General features: G+C 33.6%; 3 protein-coding genes across 8 annotated transcripts; 2 read left to right on the forward strand and 1 right to left on the reverse strand.

Annotated features, from left to right (window-relative positions):
• Positions 1-364: 364 nt before the first annotated feature.
• On the forward strand, positions 365-5083 carry NIAP (Major facilitator superfamily protein). Of its 2 annotated transcripts, XM_079084853.1 has the most exons (7): positions 365-519; positions 1636-1799; positions 2051-2319; positions 2481-2718; positions 3206-3740; positions 4356-4558; positions 4688-5083. In XM_079084853.1, the coding sequence occupies exons 2-7, from the start codon at positions 1734-1736 to the stop codon at positions 4937-4939; spliced, it is 1563 nt and encodes a 520-aa protein (XP_078940979.1). In that variant the 5' UTR covers positions 365-519; positions 1636-1733; the 3' UTR covers positions 4940-5083. The 2 variants fall into 2 exon arrangements, with proteins under 2 accessions (XP_078940979.1, XP_078940982.1); XM_079084856.1 differs by lacking the exon at positions 1636-1799 and having other exon boundaries at positions 366-519.
• Positions 5084-6834: 1751 nt separating this feature from the next.
• On the forward strand, positions 6835-10242 carry LOC145165960 (Pentatricopeptide repeat (PPR) superfamily protein). Of its 4 annotated transcripts, none has more exons than XM_079084886.1 (9): positions 6848-6974; positions 7351-7424; positions 7837-7946; positions 8045-8104; positions 8402-8475; positions 8798-8894; positions 9088-9231; positions 9300-9512; positions 9763-10242. In XM_079084886.1, exons 3-9 carry the CDS (start codon positions 7896-7898, stop codon positions 9952-9954), a joined length of 831 nt encoding a protein of 276 aa, XP_078941012.1. In that variant the 5' UTR covers positions 6848-6974; positions 7351-7424; positions 7837-7895; the 3' UTR covers positions 9955-10242. The 4 variants fall into 4 exon arrangements, with proteins under 4 accessions (XP_078941009.1, XP_078941011.1, XP_078941012.1 ...); XM_079084891.1 differs by having other exon boundaries at positions 7849-7946; XM_079084883.1 differs by lacking the exon at positions 7351-7424 and having other exon boundaries at positions 6835-6974.
• Positions 10243-10461: 219 nt separating this feature from the next.
• Positions 10462-20285, reverse strand: LOC145165946 (alpha,alpha-trehalose-phosphate synthase [UDP-forming] 1-like). 2 transcript variants are annotated; one of them, XM_079084864.1, is made up of 18 exons: positions 20032-20285; positions 18787-19150; positions 18516-18613; positions 17725-18113; positions 17206-17320; positions 16953-17054; positions 16166-16316; positions 15808-15896; positions 15438-15486; positions 14831-14931; positions 14137-14324; positions 13874-13991; positions 13165-13338; positions 12268-12387; positions 12002-12089; positions 11789-11919; positions 11111-11209; positions 10462-11022 (listed from the first exon to the last, which is right to left on the reverse strand). In XM_079084864.1, the coding sequence occupies exons 1-18, from the start codon at positions 20080-20082 to the stop codon at positions 10708-10710; spliced, it is 2742 nt and encodes a 913-aa protein (XP_078940990.1). In that variant the 5' UTR covers positions 20083-20285; the 3' UTR covers positions 10462-10707. The 2 variants fall into 2 exon arrangements, with proteins under 2 accessions (XP_078940990.1, XP_078940999.1); XM_079084873.1 differs by lacking the exons at positions 10462-11022; positions 11111-11209 and having other exon boundaries at positions 11794-11919; positions 12010-12089.
• Between the last annotated feature and the right edge of the window lie 7426 nt (positions 20286-27711).

The following is a 27711-nucleotide window of genomic DNA, read 5'->3' on the forward strand; positions in this document are numbered from 1 at the left end:
GCCGGTTTCCACCTCTGGTGGTGGTTCAACGAGAGAAAGAGAGAGAGAGGGCCCTCTCTTTATTTATTAATTATTAAAATAGATAAATATATATATTAAATTAAAAAAATAAAAGAAAAATAAAAAATAAATACATAAGGGGCATTAAAGTCATTTCAGTTTACCGAGGGACCATTTTTACATACAAACTAGTCCAAAAGGACCACGAATCCAAAAAAGTCGTGGTTTGGACTAAAACCCCAAAAAAATACATACCACATGGACCATAAAAAAAAAAAAAAAAATTAACCATGTTTGGTGACTGTTTATTGCATTCAACGTGTAAACTTCACACGGTCTTTTTGCCATTCACCAATGAGAAACATAAATAAAAGTTAGGTTTTCCATTTTCTATCATAGATGATCGCATAATTTTCTCAAACTCATGGAGGCTTGTCAAAGTCAAAACACATCCGAGATTCATCTACATTTTCTCCTGCTTCTTCGTTGATTTCTTCCGCTATCCTTCTGCTCTTTAAGGTTCGATTCTTTTGCAAACCTTTTATCAATGTATCATATCTCTATCTTGATTATCCATACTATACGCCATTCTAGATTTAATTTTCCTGGGAATTATTGCAACGACTCTTAACCCGTTTCAATTTTGGGTTTAATTTTCCAGTTTTTTTGGATCATTGTTTGGAAGCCAATTCATTTACATACGGTTTCCGATATGCCTTTTTATAATTTCATTTGAATCTATATTGATGGATCTTTCCGGGTTAAAGTATGATGGTTGACTATGCTAATGGCGTAACCAAATGCGGATGATCTTATTCCAAATTGCTACTTACATTCCCTATGAAAGCGATCATCTATTTCAGAAAATTATTTCACCATTTTTGAAATGTATGCTTAAAAATAAAATAAAAACTAACCCTGTGCATTTAAGTCAGCGCCCTCGATTTTTATTTTGTAACTTATGAACAGATATTGCTCTGATATGAAAACTACATTATGGGGAGTATGGTTTGCCGGATTCCTTGGGATGTGGCTGGAATTGGAATTCCATTCTATTCCATTTCTGCGATTGGTTGCAAATGAATAAGAAATTGAATTCCATTAGTTAAGGAATTCAACTTTCCCTTCATAAAGTCATGGAATTTAATGCCAATCCTCCCTCATTTGTGTAAATGACTAAAATAACTTTCCTAACCCCAAAATTTGATAACTAGTTGTCTCCTCTTTAAAGCACGTGGAGCATATAAAACAAACAATAATCTACAAAAAAAGTCAATGAAGGGTGGTTATGTCATTTCTCATTATTTACATTCTAAGCCTGTTGACATATTCATAAACAAACATAAAAAATACAAGGGATATTTTTTGTTTTAATGTGGTAATATTAGACATGAACAAACCTACATGGAAGCATGCATTTGCATTCCATGAAGAACATTAGTGTAGTGTAAGAAAACAAAATAAAATAAAAAGTTGTTATGGTAGTGCTAGTGCATACCCTGTTTAAAAACATAGGGAAACATAACAATATAAAAGTAGTTAATTTTTATTACTTTCCGATCATTTTGTGATGTTAGAAGTTGGATGCTAAAATGTTGAATTTGGCATTGTTGCATGCTTTGATGGGTCAACCAGAAGGCTGCAAAGCTTGTGATTCTCTAAATGGGCCTAATTGGGCCTGGGCTAGCCAATGTTCCCATATCTTTGGATAAAAAGTACTTCCGGTTTCCATTATGAGAAAGAATATCAGTTTCTCCTCACTAACCCAAAAAAGGAGTCAAAGTCCAAGCGCTAAAATGGTATATTATGTAGTTATTAGGGATCAATGCAAGAAATAGCAATGTACTTTCATTCATTTGTTTATTACAACATTCTACTTTCATTTCTATCTATTTATGTGATGTACTTTGAAAAATCTATCCATTTATAGCAATGTTATCCAAATACAAAGCAATTTTCACTGCTATAACTGGATAGATTTTTTGAAGTATATATATATATATATATATATATAATGTAGCTAAGTTATGGAATTAAACTGTTTGCAAAGATGGGAGATGAGAGTCGAACCTACACGGTGGATGATGCACTTGCAACGGTTGGATTTGGGAAGTTCCAAATGCTTGTGCTTGCGTATGCAGGGATGGGTTGGATTTCAGAAGCCATGGAAATGATGCTTCTTTCTTTTGTGGGACCCGCACTTCAGTCTGCATGGAATCTTTCCTCTCATGAACAAAGCATGATAACTAGTGTTGTCTTTGCTGGCATGTTGGTTGGAGCATATTCATGGGGTGTTGTTGCAGATAAACATGGAAGGAGGTATAATTCTCTTCTCTTCCCTTTCTTCCCATTGTTTCATTGTAACGGCAATGTACTTTCATATGTTTGTTAATTATAGCATCTTACTTTCATTCTTTAAAAAAAAAACCTTTTTAGTTATAATTTTATTGTTTTCTTTTTTTAATTATTTAATATTATAGGAAAGGATTTCTTATTACCGCAATGGTTACTTCTGTGGCTGGTATGCTTAGTGCTTTGGCTCCTAACTACACATGTCTCATCATTCTTCGCTGTCTTGTTGGAATTGGTCTTGGAGGTGGGCCCGTCCTCTCTTCTTGGTTTCTAGAGTTCATCCCTGCTCCAAGCAGAGGCACTTGGATGGTTGTCTTTTCAGCTTTTTGGACTATTGGAACTGTTTTCGAGGCTTCTGTTGCATGGGTATATATATATGCTTCCTTTCTTTCCATTATAACTATACCTTTCGACAATGAGGATGACAAAGGGCGTTTTCGTCTTTTGCACAGACAAGAGATCCAGAGCCGATCCCTGTCCCACCTTTTTTGTGTGGGACAAAAAATTTAAATTTTTGTTCGCTTGACATCAGTTTTAGTCATAGTCCAATGCATGTCAAATGCAGTACAAAATTGTCCTGTTCTGCACTGTCTTATCATACAAAACGGGCCCAAATGGCCCGTTTGTTATGCACAACAGGACAGAAACAGTTGTACTGTGTATGACTCACTGAGACTAGGGACTGATGTCAAGGGGACAAAAATTTTAATTTTTTGTCCCACCCAAAAAAGGTGGGACGGGGACTCGCTCTTTATCTCTCGTCTGTGTAAAAGACGAAAATGCCCTTTCCCATCTCTTGATATACTTTCTATATTTATTTTCGTAATATATTTTTAATTTTTCTTTTTTGTAGTTTGTGATGCCAACATTGGGATGGAGATGGTTACTTGCATTCTCATCTCTGCCTTCATCTCTCCTCCTTCTATTCTACCGTGTAGTCCCGGAATCACCTCGATATTTATGCTTAAAAGGAAGAACAAGTGAAGCCCTTCGTATCTTGGAAAAAGTTGCCAAGATAAACGGGAAATCACTTCCCTCCGGAATCCTTGTTTCCGACAATGAAATCGAGTTGAATGTCAAGTCAATGGAATCAGAAGGTGCACGCTTGCTCCCTCAGAGTAATAAGCACACGGATGATGAAAAAGCGGAAGTTATTGATCATAGTAAAAGTAACGTGTCAACGTTGACTATGTTGTTTTCTCCGGAATTGATAAAGCCGACTTTGCTTTTATGGGTGGTTTTCTTTGGGAATGCTTTTTCTTATTATGGGCTTGTGCTTCTTACAACCGAGTTGCATAATGGTGCGAATAATTGTGGACCAAATGGATCACGATCTCAAGGCTCAGAGGAGGTTAGCTATAAAGACGTTTTCATCACTAGCTTTGCAGGTATGCTTTGTATATGCATGTGTGGGTCCCGTGATGTTTGGATAGCATTTAAAGAAAGGGATAATGACATAAAAGCCCTTAAGTTTGCCAGAAGTGTGTGGATTTACCCTTTTATGGGTTTTAGGTTCACTAATACCGGATACTTGCAACTTTTTTTTTTTTTTTTTTTTTTTTTCAATTTTAGCCTTTTCGCAGACTTACCGGGTAAAACCGAACATTTCTACCAAACTTAAGGGCTTTAATGAACCAGAAATACACAAAAGGGCAAAATCGAAAAAAAAGTTGCAAGTATTCGGTATTAGTGAACCTAAAATCCAAAAATGGGTTTTTATATCATTATCCCTTTGAGAAAATGGAAAGAAAAAATAAATGAAGGCAAATATGTAAAAAGTTAGGACTTAACAAGGAATGCCTCTTTTTCTCGACTTAATGGAGAAAGGGTGTGAAAGAAGACTTACCTCTTAATTGCCTTGATTTTCTCAAATATTTTCTAAACAACGCCTTTGTTTTTCTTTAAGATAAAAAATAAGACATATTTTCATAGTTTAATATATTATATTGTTCATCTGTGGAAGATAATCTGGCTGAGTAGATTTACCTTTAATTTGGTTCAAGAGTTCCCGGGACTTATTATATCAGCTTTTACAATCGATAGACTCGGTCGAAAGCGCTCCATGTCAACAATGTTCTTCCTTTGTTGCATTTTCTTGCTCCCATTGACTTTCCAACAACCTCAAGCCCTCACAACATTTCTTCTCTTTATGGCTCGAATATGCATCACAACAACCTTCACTGTGGTTTACATTTTTGCCCCTGAGGCAAGTATTTTGTTCATGCTTATAGCAACATACTTTTATTTATTATTATAGAATTCTGCTTTCATTTCTTACTATTTTGTATTATTATTATATATATATATATATATATATATATATATATATATATAGATATACCCGACATCAGTGAGAACAACGGGTGTTGGGGTGGGCAGCTCGGTGGGGCGAATTGGCGGCATGATATGTCCGCTGGTGGCGGTGGGTTTGATACATGGCTGCCATCAAACCGCCGCCATCCTCCTCTTTGAATTTATTATTTTTTCTTCGGGTGTTTGTGTCATGCTTTTCCCCTTTGAGACAAGCGGAAGAGAACTCACTGATTCTACAGTCCCTGAAACTGCAACCACTTTAGAAGTGGGTTGACTCACCGATCGATTTCATGGTTGTTTGTAGTTTTTACTTTTTAGGAAAACACACACACACACACATACATACTAGCAACTTGTAATTGATTATATGATAATTGTAATAGGTTTTAAAATGGAGTAGATTTGTAATTTATATTGATATCTTGGCACTATGTATAAACAATTCAATTTGTTACATTTTTATTCAAAATGTTAACAAGTCCTATTTTTACTACATAAAATGCAAGTGTTTAAAAATCATCAGAAGTTTGATTCTCAAGCTTCATGCTAGGAAAAACATCTTGTTATTCATTCTGCAAACTTACAATCAATGCTAGCTTAATTTTCGATAGAGCACGGGAAACGAAATATGTGTCTTTGTTTCCTCTATCATTGTACCAAGTTCGGATAAAGTAAGAAATTTTCCATCTAATCGGATATAAAAGATGCGCCAAAGATTTTCATGCGCAATATAGAAGTACATCCTATCTAAATCACTGAAATCATCCATGTGAAATTCAACCAAAATCTGTAACTTTTGATGGGTTCAAGTCACAAGTCACAGTACAAATTGCATAGATTTGAACCTGCCATATATTTAAATAATTCAGAACTTACCTCACGATCACCAAACTTTCGTATTTTCATATCTACAACCATGTTAAAACACTCGAGCTTCTAATGTCAAACCTAAAATCACAATTGGGTTCCGTTTAAAACTTGCAAAAGACAAAACAACAATGATGCAGGCAACATGTTCATCTTTTATTTAAACTTTATTGTTTATAACAATATATGTTTGGGAATTGGGATACCACCCTTCGATACCAACCCATGAGCCCAATAGATAAATTTGAAGGGTGAACAAACTAATAACACGAGTAAAGCCCAATAGTAATGTCCCCTTCATGAAAGACCCTACATGGCAAATTCTTAGTGGGTTTGGACTCGAACAATAGAATTTACATGAGGCCATGGAGATATTTTTTATTTATCTAAAAATTATAAACAAATAAAAAAATTAAAAAGGAAATTACTAAGGCCAAAATAGTTTTTTTTTTTTTTTTTTTTTTTTAAATCGGAAGGAATTACATTTGTAAAATCCAACGGTATCAGGTATTGATAGTTCTTCCTTTTTGAGTTTAAGGGTTCAAGTCTCGTTGAAGACATAGATAAATTTAGAAGTAATATAATAAAAGTAGGTTAGATTTACCATTCAAAAAATAAAAAAAATTAAATAAACAAGAATTAATTTAAAAAAATAAGTACCAAACATGCTTTTTTAGTATTATAATTTACTCAAAAAAGAAAAAAAAAATCCAAACGCCGTGTTTTCAGTCAGGGGCACCCCTGATTTTTATTTTTCATTGTATTCAGGCCTGTTAGGGCCTGTTTGATTTAATATTGACTCGGTCTGGTCAGATGTTTTTTTCTGACTCGGTCTGGTCAGGATGTTTGATTTGTATATGATCCGGTCCGCATCTCTTACTCGGTCGGTAAAAATAGCTAATTCGGTCTGCATAGTTGAATGGGGGAACAAATCCTTTGTGTGCCCTTATCCAAAAATACACATGCTCCTTAATGCTTCTTCTTCTTTTGTCGCTAAGGAGATGTTTTGAGATTACTTTTGAACATCAAAAGTCATTTTTGTAGAAGAATTTTTTGTAAAAGAGTCTTTAAAATGTGTTTGAATTAACAAAAAGTTAGCAAAATGACCTTTAATTTAACTTTTATATGTAAAACAACAAAAAGTCAGCTTTTCTTTTCTTCTATACAAAAAAATCATTTTCAAAAGAACTTTTCTATTACACAGTTTTTATTTTTTATTTTTTATTTATTTTATTTTATTTATTATTATTATTATATATATTATTATTATTATTTTTAAAGTTAAAAAGTCAAAATCATTCTTAAAAACGAATCGCCTAAATTCATGAACGAACGCAAGACTACAGCTGCATCGCTTCCTCCTCCACTGTCGGCCTCCTCTATCCCCGTCGCAATCGCCGTCGCCGTCGTCGGTCTCGTCCTCCTGCTTCGCTCCCTTCCTTGTTAGTTTCTTATCTCATCTCCTCTCTATCTCTGTAAAACAATTTCTGATTCACAATGGACTTCCAAATCGATTGTTCAGAGGCTTTGTCTATTGAATTTTAATAGTTTACAAGCAGGTAGTAGATTGAGGGTTATGTAAAGAAGGAACGAAATTTCACTTATTTGTGTGATGATGTATCTGTGTGTGCTGTGTTGTATGGTTCTTCATGTTGCAATCTATTCACAACCTCTATTGATGATTTAAGTTTTTATCTCATAAGCATTTTATGTTGTCATACTCTTCTCATTGATTATGATTTAACTATTCACAACCTAAATTGATGATTTATGTGTAATCTTTATTGATATTACGTACCAACATGGGTTTTCTTGCAGAGGATTTGTAGCTTCCTGAAGGTGCTTGCATTTGATCTTGGGTCAACATTTTAGTTGTTGATACGATGATTTGAGTACGTATATCAACTGAATATTTTGGTTAAACATGGATATATTGTGATGGGATGAGTATAAAAAGATTGTATTTTTTACAAGTTTCTTGATGTTTGAGTTCATTGATGTGGCCAGGAATGGGAAATAGCCTTCAATGAAAGTGACATTAATCTCTTTTGAGTTCATTTATGTCAGATGTATGAATTTTGCAAATTAAAAAAAAAAAAAAAAACTTGCTAATTAAGTAGTGTGTACTGTTTTCTTGTACGATTCATTAAGGTTAAAATCTAGCTGCTAATTGTTTTTATATGCTAAAAATTAGTATGAATTTGATTTTGGTAAAAGTGCAATATGATTATGTACTATTATTTGATGATATATGTTTATAAGGTGGTGTTGATTTTTAGAAAGTTTAACAATTCATTTCAAAAGCTTCATATTCAGATCCACCAAAAGAAGTTTATATATCGAAGGTGGTGAAAGCACAAAGCATGCTGACAACTCAAATGTCATTTCCAATTTCATCAGCTAAACAAAATCAGGTCAAAAGAATAGTCTTTTTTTCTAAGCTTCCTTCTACTTGTCTTCTCATTTTAAATCTTATATTCATTTTGTATTTGTTTCTTATTCTTGTTGTTAGATAGGCGTGTTTGGAATCCAAGATTTCTCTTTTATTAAAACCCCTTCCATTAGACAAAAGGTAAACATACATTCTTACCATTCAACCCTTTGTTTGTTTTCAATTTTCTTGTTTTTTCTCTTTGATGCCAAACTGAGTCCTTTATAAATACAAAATTTAGAGGGTTAAATGCAAAAAGTAGCAATGTATTTTATTTGATTCTGCTTGTTTTGTCATTTTGATAATCACTATTAACCATCAAATGTATTATAGTTCAAAAGTAATTGTTTGGGTACAAAAGTTGAATTGTATATAGCATCGAATGTTAATTGTTGCCTTTGTTTCCTCTCTTAAATTCATGATTGAGACTTTACACAGGAAATTTGGCATGTTGTCAAGTGTTCCAAGAATCAAAGTTCTCGACAGCTCATCAAGTTAAATGATGTGGACAGGTAAGCTTAGCAAGCTACTTCTTTGTTTTCTTTATTTTGATTTATGATTAATTACTAAACCACCCTTTGGAAATCTTAATGAACTATTTTTCCCCTTTTAACTATTTACCAAGTTTTTCTGTCATCAAGATCTATACAACAATTTTGAAATTATCTTTTATTCCTGCCATTTGTCATCATGCATTTTTCTTTTTGTATATTAAATAATCTATTGAGACATGTTGTGGCTACCTATCCTATGAATTATCATAAGACTTAAATTAGTTTGTTGTTTTAAGGATTTTGATTGTTGAGGTTAAAGTTTTATAAACAAATATTGCAGAAAAGTTGCCAAAAAGCCAAGTAAGACAGAACACCACTTATGGAATAAGAGAGATTCTGCTGCATCTGGGCAAAAGGCATTGAATCTTGTTCGGATTGTAAGTGCTTATTATTATTATTATTATTTTTTATTGTTACTGCTTCACTATCATTATTACTATAAATAATTGCTTTTGAAATGAGATGATGCTCAAACATTACTAAATTGATATTTTCTTTGACTTTTCAATCTTTGGGATTATTATGGTAAATTGAGTTTTAAAGTTATTAAATTTGTGAATTTACTTACAGGTTTGTGGTTTGCCAAATGAGAAAGAAGCTGTTTATGGAGAACTTGATAAATGGACAGCTTGGGAGTCAGAATTCCCAGTGATTGCAGTTGCCAAAGCTCTTAATATCCTTAAACAACGCAAACAATGGAAACGAGTCATTCAAGTATATATATTCTAAAAAGCTTCCAAACACATGGCATGGTAGATTATGATTCCTATTCCATTGTACAGGTGGCGAAATGGATGTTTGGGAAAGGTCAAGGAATGACAATGGGAACATTTGACACCCTCCTACATGCATTTGATATGGAGCAAAGGGTAGATGAAGCAGAGTCTTTTTGGAACATGATTTTGCATACACATGAAAGATCAATCTCAAAAAGGTTGTTTTCAAGAATCATATCCATTTATGCTCATCATAACATGCCCCAAAATATTATAGAGGTAAACAATTCCTGTTGCTTTCCAACATACATACTGCTTAAATTATTTTTGTCCTCAAATTTCAGGAAATATGATAGCAATGTACTTACATTTTTTTTTTACTGAAAATAGCAATATGTGTAACAAATAAAGTAAAATGTCCATATTGAAAGCGAATTGCCCATATTGATACAGAGACTAAAGTTAATTAGTAAGTATATTGTGTAAGTTGTAGTAAAGTTTAATGAATCTCTTGTAAATAATGAATCAGGTGTTTGCAGACATGGAGGAACTTGGAGTGAAACCAGATGAGGACACCACAAGGAAAGTTGCACGTGCTTTTCAAATAGTGGGTGAAAAGGAAAAACAACAATTAGTCCTTAAAAAGTACTTAAGTCAATGGAAATACATTCATTTTAAGGGTGAACGAGTTAGGGTTAGAAGATACACATCAGATGAATAGAATCTATAACAACTCATTGGTAAGTAGCAATACAGACATAACAGGTTGTACTGTGTTTCTGTTTGTCTGACATGGGACTCAGATTAATGTCAATGGGACAAAAGTTATATTTTTTTTTGTCCTACTCAGAAAAGGTGGGACATTGTTGTAGATCTCTCGTATGTGGAAAAGACAAAAATGCCCTCGTTATCCTCATCATCAAATTAGCCCTATAACTCATCCCCCTTGTATATAATTGGAAATAACCCTTGGATTCATTGTATTGTATGTTATCCATGTTTACAATAATAGTTTGTACTCTGTCTTTTTTTTTTTTAAGAAAAAAAATCGTTTTTAAACTTTCACCAAATTAATGTAGTACACAATCAACAATACCATTCTCATACATTAATACATAATATAATGTTTCTTATTTCCCCACACGATCTATAAACAAATTCCAATATTATTGCACTTAAAATAATATGTAAATAGCTCAGCGAATTTTTCATACAAGGAGATGACTGCTTTCCACATCTTGAAAGCTACACAAAAATTTGCTATCACCAAGTGTAGAAAAAATTGGCAAGCCGACAATTTTAAAAAAAAAATGTGCAATCCGCCGACTCGAGGGGCCCTACAGAAGTGCATTTTTCTAGCTTTTGAGATTTGTAACATGAGTTACTATTGCAAGAAATACCTTTTATCCATGCTAGCAATGTATTTACCACTGTTAACATTTTGTGTGTGTGTGTGTATTCACTATTATTACGACTATAAAACATCTGCCATTTGTTTCAACAGCGAGACAACATCGGCTGATGAACTTAAGAGATACCTAGCACTCGATAGCTTTCTTTTGACGGAACAAGAGAAGTAATTATTACTATTGAGATCAAGAATGGATGGTGTGGCATCTTTTTTGTCCCCATTGCTAATATGATTGCTGTTGGAAGGAGGAAACGGATGAGATTTTTTATGTCCTGTGGACCCGTTTCGATCCGAAGATGATCTGTTGACCGGGGTCGATAAGCTTGACCTCACCGGAGTAGGTGGCTCCGGCTCAAAAAATGTGTAAAGATCTTCATCCTAATACAACAAGGATTTAGATAGATTATAGAGATAGTGAGTTGTATGTATATGATATTTTGGATAGATGGAAAGGTATATATTTTACCTTGGGGAGGAAATGTCCCACACATAGAACATAGTCGATTGGTTCCCTTGTGTCTTTATAATGTATGACTTGTCCTAAAATACGTTTAATTCCTGCACCCTAAAAAGGATTGGAGAAAAAGGGATCACATGATACATGGATGCGTGCCATAAGTTGTACTGCGTTTATTGGACCGGGAATGGGATTAATGTCGACGGAACAAAAAAGTTGCAAATTTTTGTCTCATGAAAAAAAGCAGGAAGGAATCGCTCTTGATCTGTTGTATGTGAAAAAGACATGAATGCCCTTCTTATCCTCATCATCAAACATAGCCCTAAAAAGCTTGTCCAATCTGTCATTTCCTATCGAGTGTAACAAAATGCATTTTGTTACATGGGACGAGACTAGACAAGTTTTCTAGGGCTTTTTTCAATGATGAGGATGAGGAGAGCATTTATGTCTTTTTGCAGAGTCGAGAGATCCCGAGCAAGTCCTTGTCCCACCTTTTTTGGGTGGGAGAAAAAAATTTCAATATTTGTCCCTTTTGACATCGGTCTCAGTCCAATGCACATCAAACACAATATGTCATGTCAGATGGGATATATATATATATATATATATATATATATATATATATATATATATATATATATATATATATATATATAAAGAAACAAGTAGAAGGGAAAAATGAGAAACCTTGGTGACTCCAGTTGTGCGAACCTCAACGGACCTGCCACCTTGAACAACTTCTACGGATGCATTTGATATGGGTCCTGTACAAAGGTGCTGCAACATGTCTTTAGCTTGAAGCCTTCCAAACTCGATATCTGTAGCCCAATAATTAAAGTGAAAATTGAATTAATCTAAAAACATATATAAAAGGAAATATAAATTGACGACGACAATAACCTGCATACTTATAATTCCAAACCAATGATGTCTCACGAAGCTCAAACTGAGATCGAGGAGTTCTCTCGGTGAAATACTCAAACACGTGCTGAAATCAACATCATAAAGTCTCCCAAGTATATGATTTTAATACAACAAAATTTCGATTGTATAATCATATTCAACACACTAAATATTTATAAATAGTTTAAATTTTAGACAAAAGTGCACATGCTGATGATGATGATGTCGAAAAGGGGAAATGTTGGGTGGATGGATGGACTGACCTTGACACTATCAACCCAATCCATGTGTACTTGGGGCATGTTTCTTGTCCATTTTTTATTGGGTGTTCTTAAAAACACTCCATGTTCTGCAGCCAACCATATGTTTAATTCTCCAAAGTTCTGCACATTCATCAAATAAAACACCAACATTTTATTTGCTAATGATATAAAACATGATGGGATGGCTATTTCGATGAGGGATAAATGCAAGAAATGGCAATGTACTTTCTATTAATTTATTATAGCATCATACTTTCATCTATTACTATTGCAACATTGTACTTTTTTTTTTTGCTTATTAAGGCATCCTACTTTGAAAATTCTACCTAATGATAACATTGTACTTTCAGTTTTATTCTTATTAGGACATTATATTTTGGAAAATCTACCCAATGATAGTAGTGAAGTTTGCTTTGTATTTGGATGACATGCCTTATTAGGTAGTTTTTTTTAAAGTACAATGCTATAACAGAAAGAGATGAAAGTAGGATACTATAATAAACAAATTGATAGAAGTACATTGATAGTTCTTGTATTTAGCCCTTTCGATGATGAGGATGAGGATGAGGAGGGCATTTAGGTCTCTTTCACAAACAAGTGATGGAGAGAGATTTAGGGATAAATGCAAGAAACTGCAACATACTTCTATTTATTTGTTTATTATTATCATAGCATCCTACTTTCATTTATTTCTGTTACAACACCATACTTCCAATTTTGTTCTTATGAAGGCATGGTAATTTGAAAAATTCTACCCAATTGTAGCATTGTATTTTAAATTTTTTCTTATTGGGAAATTATACTTTGAAACTTATACCCGATTATAGCAGAAATGAAAGTAGGATGCTATAATATGCAAATTAAAGGAAGTACATTGCTACTTCTTGCATTTAATACCTTATCAAGGACTGAATGGTGGCTTCCACTTAGGATGACTATTGTAGTCTTTGGATCATCACAAAGTCTCTTTAAAGCTTCTTTTGCTTCAGGGTGTAGTCTCGGTTCCATCTCTTTGAATTGATCGAATCGTCTACCCGTATCCACGGGTTCGGTCAGTGTTGAATTAAACCCCTATGAAATTAAATTACAACCAGCTTTAATTATATTACTTGAAATATACAAACTATTAAAAAAAAAGTATATAAACAGTTTGGATGTGACAATTTTGGCACTTAACCATCAATCCTTGAGAGTCGCATTTTTTCGTTAGATTTAACAGAAAGTCATGCATGTTCCTTCAAAAGTTAACAGACTTGCCGTTAAATCTCCCTTACAACATTGTTCTTTAAAAAATCTACCCAATCATAGCATTGTACTTTCTTTCTTTTTTTCTTATTAGAATATTGTACTTTGAAAACTCTACTAATTTATAGCAATGAGAATTGCAAATTTGAATAGCATTGCTATAGTTGGGTGTATATCTTTTTTAATATATAACAAAAGACTTAGAAAAAAAGGTCACAGAAACGAGTCTTCTCCGTTAAGTCCCTAACATATTACAAAACTTCCCCTCATATTGTTTTTTTTCCCAAGAGTCCCGTATTTTTCTCAACTAATTTTAGAACAACATTTTATTTTTTCTATTTAATTTAAAGGGAGAGAATACCAAAATGAGTAAACGGTTGCTTGAATCCAAATATCGTTCAACTGCTTCATTTGTTTCAAGTAGAGGTGGAATCTGTCTAATCCTCAATTGAGCTTCCACAATCGTATCATTCAATTCACTACACATCAAGACAATAAACCACACGCTATTGTAACAAACAAATGGAGCAATGTACTTACAAGTCCTTACACATAATAGCAACATACTTACATTTACATTTATTTAATTGATAAAAAAATAAAGTGCATTGATAACATACATACCTAACAAATGTTTCAGCCCATTCTTGGGATGTATGACTAGTGACATGCACAAAGTTATGGTGGTGTCTTTTTTCCCTCTCCTCAGCAGGCATATTTAGAGCATAACCAATTGAAGAAGCCACTTCTGTAATGTTCCATGGATTTACCAAAATTGCCCCTGCACCCAGAGATTGTGCTGCTCCTGCAAACTATGTGTATGAAACATATACATCATCCATTCCATGAAAATTGCAATGTTTAATAACTATGCACATACTTTTTTTTGGAAAATTAGAGAAAAGAAAACCCAAAATGTACTTTTACCAAATTTTTCAATTTACCCACTTGACTATCTTTTTGTAGTGATTGAATAGTTATACCTTTTTTTAACGTATAAAAAAAACCATTTTTCCCAGTTATGCAGTTTTGGTATCATGACAAAATACAGAAGAGCACAATGCGCTTTCGCCATTTTATGATAAAAAAAATCCAATAGTTTAGTGGCTAAATTGATAAAAAGGTGAATGTACATTGTGATTTTCTATAATTTTTCCTTTTCTTAAAACAGGGTACTCAGTAAAAATGGATTTTCTTTTTCTAAATAGTAAAAAAAAATGAATATTGGTTTAATAATTATAAACAATAATAAAGTGGTTAAACCGATAAAATGGTAAAAGTAATGAGAGAATGTAGCCCACTAATTAGGAATAAATACCTCACTTAAGATTAGAACGCCTTTCTTTGAAGCTTGACAAGCTACAAATTCATAGCTCACAAGATTCATTCCATCCCTTAATGATGTAATAAGAGCCACATCTATGTAAAAAAAATTGTATATCACTTTATCCACCAATTCGAGAAAATATGATTGTGTTAGGTAGCAAAAAAGACTTGTTAATTGAGATTTTTAAAGGGAGAAGCATAGTTTAGCATCTATGAGTAAAGTACAAGTGCATAACATAGGGTTAAAATGCAAGAAAGAGCAAAGTACTTTCAAGTATTTGTGTGCTATAGTATCCTACTTCCATTTCAAACTATTTCAGCATTGAACTCTGAAAAATCTACCAGTTGTAGCAATGCCAACCAAATACGAATAAATTTGTACAATACCCTAATAAGGGAAAAAAAATTGAAAGTATAAAGCTATAATTGGGTAGATTTTCAAAGTACAATATGTTAATAAGAAAAAAAAAAAAAAGGAAATACAATGTTGTAATAGAAAGAAATGAAAGTTAGATGTTATAATTGACAAATAAATAAAAGTATATTATTTCTTGCATTCAACCAGCATAACACATGATTTGGTAGGGGTTAAAGCATACCTGTAATGGCGTATAGTGCACATAATTCATGAAAGTCAAGAGAGCGATCCTGTATAAAGAAAAGGAATCACAGATTTCAAGGCTAAAAAATCATGGGATATTATTCTATTGATGCATCTACAAGAAGAGAAGAATCTTTCACACAATCGTCATCTTGTATTTTTGTAGTTTAATTAACCTTTTTCTCCCATTTGCATGAGTGTACTCTTATTAGTATTGCTCCCAAAGGTATAACAGTATTTGTAGAGAGAGAGAGAGGGGGGGGGGGGGTCTTGATAATATAATAATCAACCATTATACATTGAATCAATATCTTGTGTTTTAACTCAAGATTCAACAAGATGTTTTTCAATTAAAAGAGAAGACAAACCAAATGATGAATCGGGACAGTTGTAAGGCTCCCAAATCTTCCATTAATTCTTCCAACAATTTCATGAACTTGACATGTGAGCTTTTGATCTGTTAATCCATAAAGAACAAAAATAGAAATAACACGAGTTTCATGCTTCGATAATTGAAAAACAATATAATTTCAATCTTTTTATTATTAAGGCATTGTACTTTAAAAGTCCTACCCAATTTTAGCATTTTAACTGGGTAGCTATTTCAAAGTACAATGTTGTAATAGGATAAAATAAAAGTAAGATCCTATAAATAATAAATACACAAATAAACAAAAGTATGTTGTTATTTCTTGCATTTAACCCTTAAAATGATTAAAAGCATACACTCGGGAACATCTGTTCTTGTTGGCACTGCAATCTGAAGCAACACTACTTTGTCATGCCAATCCGGATTTTCTTCCAAGAATTTTTCAAATGCCAAAATCTTTTGTGGAATTCCCTTAATCATGTCAAGGCGATCGACTCCTAACATTACCTTCATATAAAAAAAAAACCAATGAGAAATGCTAAGATATACATGTGCATACCATGAAAAGAAACTTTTAGCTTTTTGTAGTGTAACAAATTATTGAAAATTAGAAATTCCATATTGTATTGCATCCCTTGAAAAAGATTTGTTTTGGTAGTGCATAGTATACACAGGTAGAAAATCTTGGAAGCACTTTACTTGTTATTTATACATCCGATTGATTAGATTTTTTGTGTTTAATGCCGTATAAGAAAAATTAACTATAAAATGATAAGATAGACAAATTGGGTCGTGTTTTGAAATATGATGGAATTAGGGAAGGAATGGAATTGTTCATTCTATTGTAATGAGAAAAGGCTATTTGTTTTGTTTGATGGAATGTGATTCCTCCCATTTTATTACTTTTCATCAAGGGATTTTTTTTTTTTTTTTTTTTTTTTAATTAAATTCCATCATGCAATGGAATGGAAAATTGCAATATAACTTATTTCTGTTAAAGTAATTTTTATTGGCACAAATCGTTTTTTATGAGAATTCCATGATTTTAATCAAATCAGAATTTTATTTTCTAAAACTAACTAGAAAATATATATTTTGTGCTATAATCTTATTGGGTTTTAATGAGTGTTTATTATGATTTACCTTTCGACCAGCAAATCTCTCCTCCAATTCTTTTATATGTTCTTTGATTTGAGGAAGTTGAATTGCTCGTATAAACCTACTAGGATCTATCCCAATAGGAAACTGTGCTTTCAAAACCCAATATATGAATCTGAATCAGTAGCTGCTTCAAGATTCTAAGTTTTGTGCTCAAAAAACATAACAAAATATACATAAGTGAATATATATATATATATATATATATATATAAACGAAAGATGATCAAGTAATTTACCGCAGCAACACGAGTAAGTTTCCCTTGATCCTCCACTCCATCAGGAGTACCCTCAAGCCCAAGAATTCGAGTACATGCACTCACAAAGTGCCTTGCATAATCATAGGTGTGGAAGCTGATATATAGCACATGTTAGCATCAATACTATCTCTGTTAGGCATAGGACTGACAATTTGTCCATACACTGTCTGTCCCTGTCCCGTCCAAAACAGACGTGTGTCCCATCCAAGATAGACTCCAGGACGGGACAGACAGTCTGCCCATCTGTCCAGGACGGGACACGGGACTGGGCAGACTTTTTGCCCATGACAGATAGTCTGCCCTAAGGCAGACTGTCTGTTCAGAGTCGTCTGCCCAGAGTGGGCAGACAAGCAGATAGTGTTTTGGCCTTTGGGTTGTCTTCCCGCCAGACTGTCTAGGACATAGTGTAACAAACACAGCTTTAGGGATGAAAGTAGTGATTGAGTCTGAAAGGGGCTAATATTTTTATGGAACAAATTTTAGAATGTAAGTCTTTACCCAACAAGATCGGCTACAAGAACGGCTCGTAGCAGCTCAGATCGGGAAGGCAGTGTTCTCTGAATCTCGGAGGAAGGAAACGGTGTGTGTAGAAACCAACCAACTTTCATCTTATTATTACGTTCTTTCAAATATTTAGGTAGAAACATCAAATGGTAATCATGACACCAAATGACATCCCCTTCTATATAATGCTCACTCACCACATCAGCAAACAACTGATTAGCTTTCTTGTAAGCATCAAATTGAGATTGAAAACTACGAGTAGTAGCAAGGCGATCCTCTTGTGGGAGACCAAGGTAATGGAAGAGAGGCCATAAGATATTATTACAATATCCATTGTAATACAGATTAACAAGATCTTCATCAAGAAAAACCGGGACACACCTCTGCATACCAACAATTGCTAGAGTAACAACCTTGTTTTTTTTTGTTCAAAATATTAAACATCTTCTATAAACATGAATAAATGGAAGAATAGCAACCTACTTTAATTTATTTGCGTATTATAGCATCATACTTCCATTTCTTTCTATTACAACATTCTAATTTAGTTTTTCTCTTATAAAGGCATTGTATTTTTTATATCATTGTACTTTCGGGTTTTTTTTCTTATTAAGGCATTGGATTTTTAAAAATCCACTCACAAAAGTAGGATGCTATAAACGTTGCTATTTTCTTCATTTAACCGTATATATATAGACACAATCTATAATAGAAAGAAATGAGAGTACGATGCTATGAAGGTTGTTTTTTTTAACCCTTTATAAATAAATTTACATACAGTCAACCTTGTCAGCTAAAGCTTTGGTCAATGATTTCTTCCCGATTTCATCAGTTACATTTACTCCAGCCCATCCGATCCATCTTGTTTCAAATTCAGTTATACCTTTATCAAAGCTTTCCCCCTTTAGAATCTTTTCAAATATAAACATAAGGAAAACACTTTATCTAGATAACACTTAATTTGGTTATTTTAACGGTGTTTAGAAAAGAAATAATAATATGTTACTATTTACTGTAATTTTCCCTGATAATCACCATTAGTAAAGAAAAACTCACCTAAAAGTGCACTGACTAAACCCCCAACACTCATTTCAAGTTGCCATGATGCATCACCCTTTCTAGTGGCAGAAACAGGTAGACGATTTGCTACTACTAATAAACGTTGACTGTTTGTTGGAGGGCGAATTCGTAATTCTTCATCAGGATGGGTCCCTGTTGAAAATATTTTGCGATTCCCAATCGTATTATTATTGTTATTATTATTACTACTATTATCATTTCCATGAAAATCATCAGTTTGAGTACTCCTGGAAGATTTTCTTAACTCTCTTTCCTTCAACAGTCTTTCGAGTCTTGTTCTAAGTATAGCTGATGTGTTTTTGTAATCATCTGCATGCATATCTGATTTTTGTAACTCATCCTGCAATTCATGTTGAAATTTAGTTACTCATTCTAGTCATTGTAAATCATGGTTAAGGAAAGCAATTGTAATCTTCTCCATCAAATAATGGTGAAATAATTCAACTTTAAGAACCAAATTTTCATCAAACAATGCAACGAATTTAACACTCCAAAAGGGAATAGAATGATTTCTAGTTGGAAAATACAAGCCTCAAACCATGCTTCAATTACTTAGTCCCCTTGACATTAAGTTGGAAATTTTGAGTCTTAAAAATTTGGCATAATAAATAATTTGGACTGATTCTTATTGTCATCGGAGATAACTGATAATAACTGTTTGCTTTTATAAAATTTGGACACAATTATTTGTTATGTTCTTTAAGCTAACAAACTTATTAGTGAAAGGAAGATTTTACTTTATAATTAAATAAAATAAATTGGAGCTTTGATCAAATGATTATAATGTTGAGGTTTAACTATAAAAAGCTCCTTTATTTTGAATTTCTCTTTGATTTAAGTAAAGAAAGAGAGTCTCCATTAAGTTCATTAAATCGTGTCTCCATTAAGGTTCAATTCATTAAGACCTGTTTGAGAAAGTAAAATTGAGGATAAAAAACAAACACAAGCATGTTTTTGGGGGAAATTATTACCAAAAGAGAACAAGAGAATAACTAGAGTAAAGAAAATCCTACTCACACTGAATCATTTTGTGAAATGTCGTATAAGATTCATGAAAAGAATGCACTTTTTTCATTGTTGAAACAATTGATTTCAAATTGAGCTTAAGATTTTAAAAACTCAAATCAACAAAAATCCATCGAAAACTGAAGTAGGTTTACGCAGAAATTGACGAAACACAAGCACGAATTAGAGAAAAACAAGTAAGGGTTCACGTCTTACCAAATCGTGTTGCAGAATGCCGATCTCTTCACACGATCTAATGTTCTTCATCTTTTTATCAAGAAAATCAAAACCTAAAACGTTTCTTGTTATTTATACAGAGAATTTGTATCCATCTAGATAGAGAGTGATGAGGAAACATGAAGATGGCGTTGGGCGAAAGGTGGGTGTTCTGTGGTTGGAAGATTCGACGCTGAAGTGTGTATTGGCGGTGATATGATGTAAATGTTTAAAAGATAATGGGAGAAACAAGAAGGAAGATTTTCTGGGCTACAGCTATGGTATGGTATCGGTTGGGGATTTTATACTTCTCACGACGCAGCTTTTAAGCCATGCATAAATGCTGACGCACAGGAAAGGGAATTTCCCCTTAATTTGCATAAAATCAACTATAATAAATGAAGATACATTTTGATACATGTCAATCTCTCATAATTTTTTACAGTTGTCATTTTATGATATTTTTGAAATAAATAATATCCACACGTCAATTATTAGGTTTTTCAAATTTTAAAACTAAAAAGCCACATAATATTTATATATGTAAAATATTAAATGTCATAAATATGATATTAAATTGCAATTAATACATGTATTTATTTCTTATTTCAAAATTTGATTTAAAAAAATATTTATTGTTTACACTTTAATATTTAATTTCTGTTTTAATCGACCCGTGTAATACACGGGTTTTACACCTAGTAGTAAAATATAGGATCATGTGTTTAGAGTAGATTATAAATGGTGAAATGATTTGAAAAGGTAAAAAAGTTTTAAAAATACAAGGATTTGAAAAGGTAACAAGGTTTTAAAAATACTATTGTATTTTTTATAGTATAAAAAATACCAATAAACTAATGAATTCATACAAAAATAACATCTTCATGTTTTGTTCTTATCTTACCCATGGTAATATGGTAGTTTAGTTAATGGTTGACTTGGCATTATATTTGACATGTAGATTGCTTAGTTGTCATAAGAATATTTTCAGTTATATAACCCATTTTTAATGAAATGAACTATGACAAAAATCTCCTCCTTTGTGAACGACTTCTTCCTTCTTTCATGGCTTTTTCTTCTTCCTTTAAATCCATGATCTCCAAGTCAAGCACCAACATTTCCAAATCAAAGAGGACACGTGAAGATGGGAAGCTTTGTGATCGTGGGTACATTGCTCGAACGTGGTCGTCAACCACCAAGGCCAATCTTGGCAGAAAGTTTAGGGTTTGTCCTTACTCTTTGGTAAGTGTGTTTGAAAGCTTTATCTTACATTTCTCCTAAATAATTTCTTCATTATCTGATTTTTTATGAATATGAAGGATCCAAATAAGAAAAGTTGTAAGTTTTGGAAATGGGTTGATCAAGAACTAATAAACCGGACCAAGATGAAGCAGAACCACACACAAGCTCAATGGAAATGAAGATTTTAAGATTGGAAAAAGATTTCAATTTGTACAAGATGAAGACAAAAAATGATTTCAATTTGTACAAGATGAAGACAAAGAGGATAGTGTGAGTTTTAGAAAGCAGTTCGATGAAAAGACTAAGAAATTGGTGATTTATAATTTTTTTTATGGATGCTTTTTGTTATGTTTGTAGTGAAAATCATGACAAGTTAAGTTAATGGTATTTGTATGATTTTATAAAAGGCAATGTACTTTGAAAGTAGTTTTAATAAAATCAAATGGGAAATGTACTTAGGTGTTGTTCTTTTAATCACATGGTGGGAGTTGAGGCATTGTAATAATCAAAGTTCATTATAGCAAAGGGAAAATGGTCCATAAGTAGAAAAAGTATATATTCTTTTGCTTGCTAAGTTCATTAAAACGGTTCCAAGGAAATAACAATGCACTTTTATTGTCCATGATTTGACGTGAACTAGGTTGCTTTCAAAATGTTGATTTGAAGTAGAATTGTAATGTCCCATTTCACAGCCAAAATTTTTCATTTTTATTAAGGTAAAGATTTTAAATTTTAATTCCATTGTGAAGAAAACCATTTATTCCAAATACATTTATTGAAAATCAGAGTAATATTTTAAACGCAAAATCTTCGTTGCTGCTGATGAATGTGTACAGTCACGCCTTCGCCTTCCCATGCTAACCGATGATACCTGAAACGATAAACAACTGAGTAAGAACAAAACTTAGTGGGTTTCCCCAAAAATACCAACACACAACATATAACAACAAGTATCGGGTCCACAACCTATCCGGTTGGATTACCCTCGGCCCACAACCTTACGGTTGGATTGCCCAAAAAGTAATAGGTCCATAACCTCCTGGTTGGATTACCCCTGGCCCACAACTTTCGGTTGGATTGCCCAAAATGTAACGGGTCCACAACCTCCTGGTTGGATTACCCCTGACCCACAACCTTATGGTTGGATTGCCTAAAATGTAACGGGTCCACAACATCCTTGTTGGATTACCCGTGGCCTACAACCTTACGGTTGGAATGCTCGGTCAGTTGACTCTCAGCACAAAGCAATAGTCTCGACCCACTACTACCATATGTCTGATGGGTTTTGAGCACTCTAACAACCTTAAGGTGCACATACAACCATAAATGCTTTGGATCTATGTTTTATCTAATTATACATGCAATTTGATTTTCCAAAGCATTATCCTAACTAGCATACAAAACATGGGTACTTGTACAACAAAAAACTAGTTAGATGACATACCTTTTCTTGTAGCTTGTTATCTTGGACCTTTAAGAGCCTAACACCCCAAATGTGATGCCTCAAATGCTTCACAAAACACCACCAACAATGAAGGACTTGAGAGAGAATAACTTGCACACAAAAATCGGATTTGCTCTTCCAAAGATCACTAGTGGCCCATTTCATGTGCTAAGGGACTCCTTTTATAGTGTGCCAAGGATTAGGGTTACATCCATGTAAACCCTAATGTGCATGACCTTTCATCTTACTTAGGCTCCATGGGTTAAACCTCCATGGACTATCCATGGACTACCATGTTGGTTTAGCCCAACCTAAATAACCATTGGCCCACACTATAAGAATCATTGATTTACCAAATCAACCCCTTACATTTAATTAGTATCTTTTGATCACTAAATTAATTCCAAATTAATTCTTGACCTATACTAATTAAATAATATGATTTCATATTAATATATTAGAACTTATAATATATTAATAAATCATAAATAACCTCTTCTCAAAAAGTCCATCCTTACAAATTGTTCCGGTGAAATACAACCCAAATGGACCATGCTACTCTCGGGTCAAGTACATACCAATTATAGTTATGGACTTAGACACCTTATCCAACAGTCTCCCACTTGGATAAGTCTAATAACTATAGCTTCCAGTACGACTTCAGGAACCGACTAGCAATCGTAGCTATTAAAAGCCTTTGTCAAAACCTGACATGCCATTTAGATAAGGGATCATATAATCCTCTGTTCTTCAAGATATTTGCCGGACAAATACATGGAACAATGTCATACTTATTGTCTGGTAGTTTGTTTCCCGATTTCCGATTTGTTTCGACATAGAACTTAATCGAACACATCAATTGAGTTCTGATCGGGCCCGGAACATAAGTCAAAACAAAATCATCGAGGGGCCCAAGATATCGCTTTTAATCCTCCAAGGACTAAAAGGAACATATAAACTTCGATAGTATATGCTTGTACTAACTACTTGTTAAATCATACACAATAGTGCGTTTTATAACATCAAGTTACTAATGCGGTTTCGCACTATCAATGTACATCCAACTCATAGTCAACAACTGATCATATATATTGGTCTGAAGACTTATATGATATTATGTCACAACTAGCATTTTAGCTAGGAAATTCTATTCCTGTGTAATCATTCAACCATTGTAAAACATATACTCTATGTAAATATCACTCAGTGCTCATTTAAATTCACCTTTCATGTTCAACAAAGAGTCTGAAAACCCTAGAAATCCCTGTTTAACTCTATATTGGACTAGGATTTCCTTATTGGGCCTAATGGACCAATAAGTATTCCATTCAACTATTTGGGCTTGGAAACCCTATTTGGATTCTAAATGGACCCAATTCACAAATCTATAACATTTTGGACCATTTGGGCCTAGAATGATTCATTCTAACCCTAATGGGCCTTATTGGGCCATAGCTAATCCAATTAAACCTAGTAAGCCATAAATTCATTCTTTTATGCCACTTTGGGCCGTGAACTACCCTAAAGGCCCAATGGGCCGAAAACTTCTCTATGGGCCTCATGATTTCGAGTAAGGATCAAGATTGGTCCAAAATGATTCATCTCCTCCTTCTTAATGTAATTCTCGGCCCATGAGTAAATAAAAAAAAAAGAAATGAAATGGGGGTTGACTTTAGTGGTGCCACCTCCATATTATTCACCATGTAACAAGGCATTTGTTTCTCATATTTCCATGCAAACTCATCTCACCCTCTCTCTTCTTATTACATCGTCCGAGAGCAAAGACCACAGACACACACATACTTCATTTTCAAACACTCTCCAAACACTCTCAAAGATCATCCTTCTTCCTCCAAGATCTCGAAATTTTGCTAGAGTTCTAAGGATCTTCATCAAGTATTTCCAATCTTTGGTAATTTATTATCAAACACAAACATCTCCTTTCATTTTAACATGAAAAACTCCTTCTTACATAGCTTTATTCCATGATCACACCTTAGAAACTTCATAAGCTCGAAAACTACTCCAAGGTGTGGCTAGGACCAAAAATCTCTTCATCTCTTCTTCAAAACCGAAACATCAAAGCAAAGGTGAGTTCATACCCCCTTATTTCGGTTTTTACATGATTTTTGGGGGAGAATATAAGTAAAATGTGTAGATCTATGTGTTATATGCATGTCTTGTGTGATTTCTTAGTTTCTTTTGTAAAATATGTTAGATCTTAACAAATCTCGACATCTTAAGTAACATTGAGTTAAGATCCATGAACTAAGACACCTTATACGTCATCTTATCAAGTTAAAAGTGTTATATGTTTATGATATAAAAATCTAAGGCAAAAACCTTGTTAAGGGTCAAAATTGTCAAGAAAACAAAAGATAAGGGTAAAAAGTGACATTGATGTTTTTATAAGGATCAAACAGGTCCTACTTGTATAAAAATGTATTTTTATGATAAACATGTTTTCCAAAGGGGCAAAAATGTAAATTTTAGCTTAATGGGCCAAACATTTGGGCCTCACGGTTTTGGGCCCAAATTTGCGAAAAATGAAAGTTTTGGGACTAAAAATGTCATTTGAGCAAAGTTTGAGTCATAAATGTAAATAAACCAAATTTAGGGGTGAAGATAACATTTATTTCTAAATTGGACCAAAAATGTAACTTTTATCAAAATTGGGCCGAAAGTGTCAATTCTTATAAACAAGGGGCTGGAAATGCATTTTTCTGCAAACTGGGCCATAAATGTAAAAATATAAATTTTTGGATTAAATCCGTGAATTTCTAAACCTTTGGGACAAAATTACAAATTTTTATAAATTATGGACTAAAGTGTTATTTTGACAAAACTTTGGGCTTTAATTGAAAATTTGAGGCTTAATGGCCAAGAACGTCGTTTTTACAAAAAGAGGACTTTTTATAATCAATTTGGTAAACCGCGAGCTAAAATAAACAACGAAACAATAATGAATGGACGAAATACATCGATAACAAGTTTATTGAGCCTAATATTCACATTACATGGCCAATGGGCCTTAGGGTCAATTCAAATATATATTGAGCCCAATATCTTCCATGGCATGTTTATTGGGCCTTGCGACCCATGTACATGTTAATTTGGGCCGAGCTATGGGTCACATGTTTGTTGGGCATTGGTGGTCCATTTACATGCCTATTGGGCCCAAATTACCCTCTTTCATGTTATTGGGCCTTTGTGGTCCATTTACATGCTAATTGGGCTTGGTCTGAAATTCACATGTTTAGCAGATCGTAACTATACCTTTACATAATTATTGAACCTCGTATACTTATATATGTACCTTTGGATTTGACAACATACAACATACTCGTAAACATTAAACATAGTACGAAAGGTTGAGAATCTAGTGAGACGTGTCGGTTGGCACCTTTGAGTGTACAATCGTAGCTTGTAGTTATAACCAGAGTCTCCTGCAAGGAGAGCGAGATTTTGTGTATAGATCTATACGGGGTGACCCCCCCATGCCTTAGCTGTTCGCTACAGCTAGACTAGGCCATTCTAGGGCGACAAAACCTTGAGCAATACCGACACTTGGAAAAATGCCAAGACAAGCAACCTAGTCTTTATCATGTATGGTTATAACGGCTCATATAGAGATCCAATAACAATTTAACATTTCGAAGATAATCCTTTCGAGTGTGTCAATACAAAACAACTTATTTAACGATACCAGAACCTCGACATTATTATAAATCAGAAAATATCGGATTTCTAGGGAAATATTAACATTCAATTATCACTTACTTAAAATACAAAGAAATCTAAACCACCTTCATATATGTTACTACTACGAAATTCACACATGCATCTATACTTGATTATCACATCATTTTCAAACATTTTACAGAAAATATCAGATTTTCTGGGCTTTTACAAAAGATACAAAGACTTTTATTCAAACATACTTATGAACTCACCAACATTATATATGTTGACCGTTTTCAAAATAACTTGTATTCTCAGGTAATCGTTAAGCAGGAAGATTTTCAAGCATGTATGGTTTTTATTTTATGTAACATTAATCATCGTACTATTAATACTTTGAACTTATGTAATTTATAACAATGTACTTGATGTGAACAATGCTAGTTGTTATATGTAATGTTGGTGATGAATGTGTTATGCTTCATATGTATTCATTGTGATGATAATTCAATTGTTAGTCACACGAGCCCCCAGACGTTTCCGCCGTCTGGTTCGAGGGTGCGACATATTATCGTCTCACGATCACTCGAGATAAATTCCATGAAGTGATACAAGTGAGCGTGGGTTTAATCCAATACTCAGACCTTATGAGCACTCATGAATGTTGTAGCAAACTTTGCTATGTCTAATACACTTCAGATAATCTACAAGCCAAATTCATGACAGTCTTGCCTCAATACCCACTTCCAAAGTATGATCGACTGTAGACAGTTTGAATAATATAATTATTCTGGAAGTCAAAACATGCAAAATGAAACAATAGTAAATGATTGGCACAAGACAGTAACATTACCTATAAATAAAAAACACATTTTATTTAATCATCAAATGTCAATTACATTTCAACTATTACAAGTTTCTAAACAACTATCTAATCATTAAAACTAATATCCTCCTTCAGCCCGATGCGCCTCGCATGCTGTAAGTGCTTAACCCTACTCGGTCCCTTCGTGAGGGGATCTGCTGGGTTCTCCTCTGACTATACCCTCTTTGCTACGAGGAGTCCTTATTCTATTCTATGTCTTATGAGGTGATATTTTCTGTCGATGTGCCTGGATCTGCCATGATCCCTTGGTTCCTTGGCTAAGGCAACCGCACTCTCGCTGTCACAAAAAATCTCCATTGGCTCCTTTATAGCTGGTACGACTCCAAGGTCTCCGATGAAGTTCTTCAGCCATATAGCCTCCTTCGCCGCCTCGCTTGCTGCTATGTACTCTGATTCGCACGTTGAATCAGCTACTGTCTCCTGCTTG

The sequence above is a fragment of the Lactuca virosa genome, chromosome 1 (assembly GCF_052849685.1).
Source record: "Lactuca virosa cultivar CGN04683 chromosome 1, Lactuca_virosa_CGN04683_v6, whole genome shotgun sequence".
NCBI lineage: Eukaryota > Viridiplantae > Streptophyta > Magnoliopsida > Asterales > Asteraceae > Lactuca > Lactuca virosa.

Coding starts and splice junctions, on each gene's coding strand:
- NIAP (XM_079084853.1), top strand. CDS start 1,734: ATGAGAAAGAATATCAGTTTCTCCTCACTAACCCAAAAAAGGAGTCAA. Junction 3,741..4,355: donor TTTCATCACTAGCTTTGCAG/GTATGCTTTGTA, acceptor ATTTGGTTCAAG/AGTTCCCGGGACTTATTATA. Junction 4,559..4,687: donor TTTACATTTTTGCCCCTGAG/GCAAGTATTTTG, acceptor ATATATATATAG/ATATACCCGACATCAGTGAG.
- LOC145165960 (XM_079084883.1), top strand. CDS start 6,857: ATGAACGAACGCAAGACTACAGCTGCATCGCTTCCTCCTCCACTGTCG. Junction 7,947..8,044: donor CATCAGCTAAACAAAATCAG/GTCAAAAGAATA, acceptor TCTTGTTGTTAG/ATAGGCGTGTTTGGAATCCA. Junction 8,105..8,401: donor CCCCTTCCATTAGACAAAAG/GTAAACATACAT, acceptor GACTTTACACAG/GAAATTTGGCATGTTGTCAA.
- LOC145165946 (XM_079084864.1), bottom strand. CDS start 20,082: ATGAAGAACATTAGATCGTGTGAAGAGATCGGCATTCTGCAACACGAT. Junction 13,339..13,873: donor GCAACCGTTTACTCATTTTG/GTATTCTCTCCC, acceptor TTAATTTCATAG/GGGTTTAATTCAACACTGAC. Junction 12,388..13,164: donor ACCATTCAGTCCTTGATAAG/GTATTAAATGCA, acceptor ATGAATGTGCAG/AACTTTGGAGAATTAAACAT.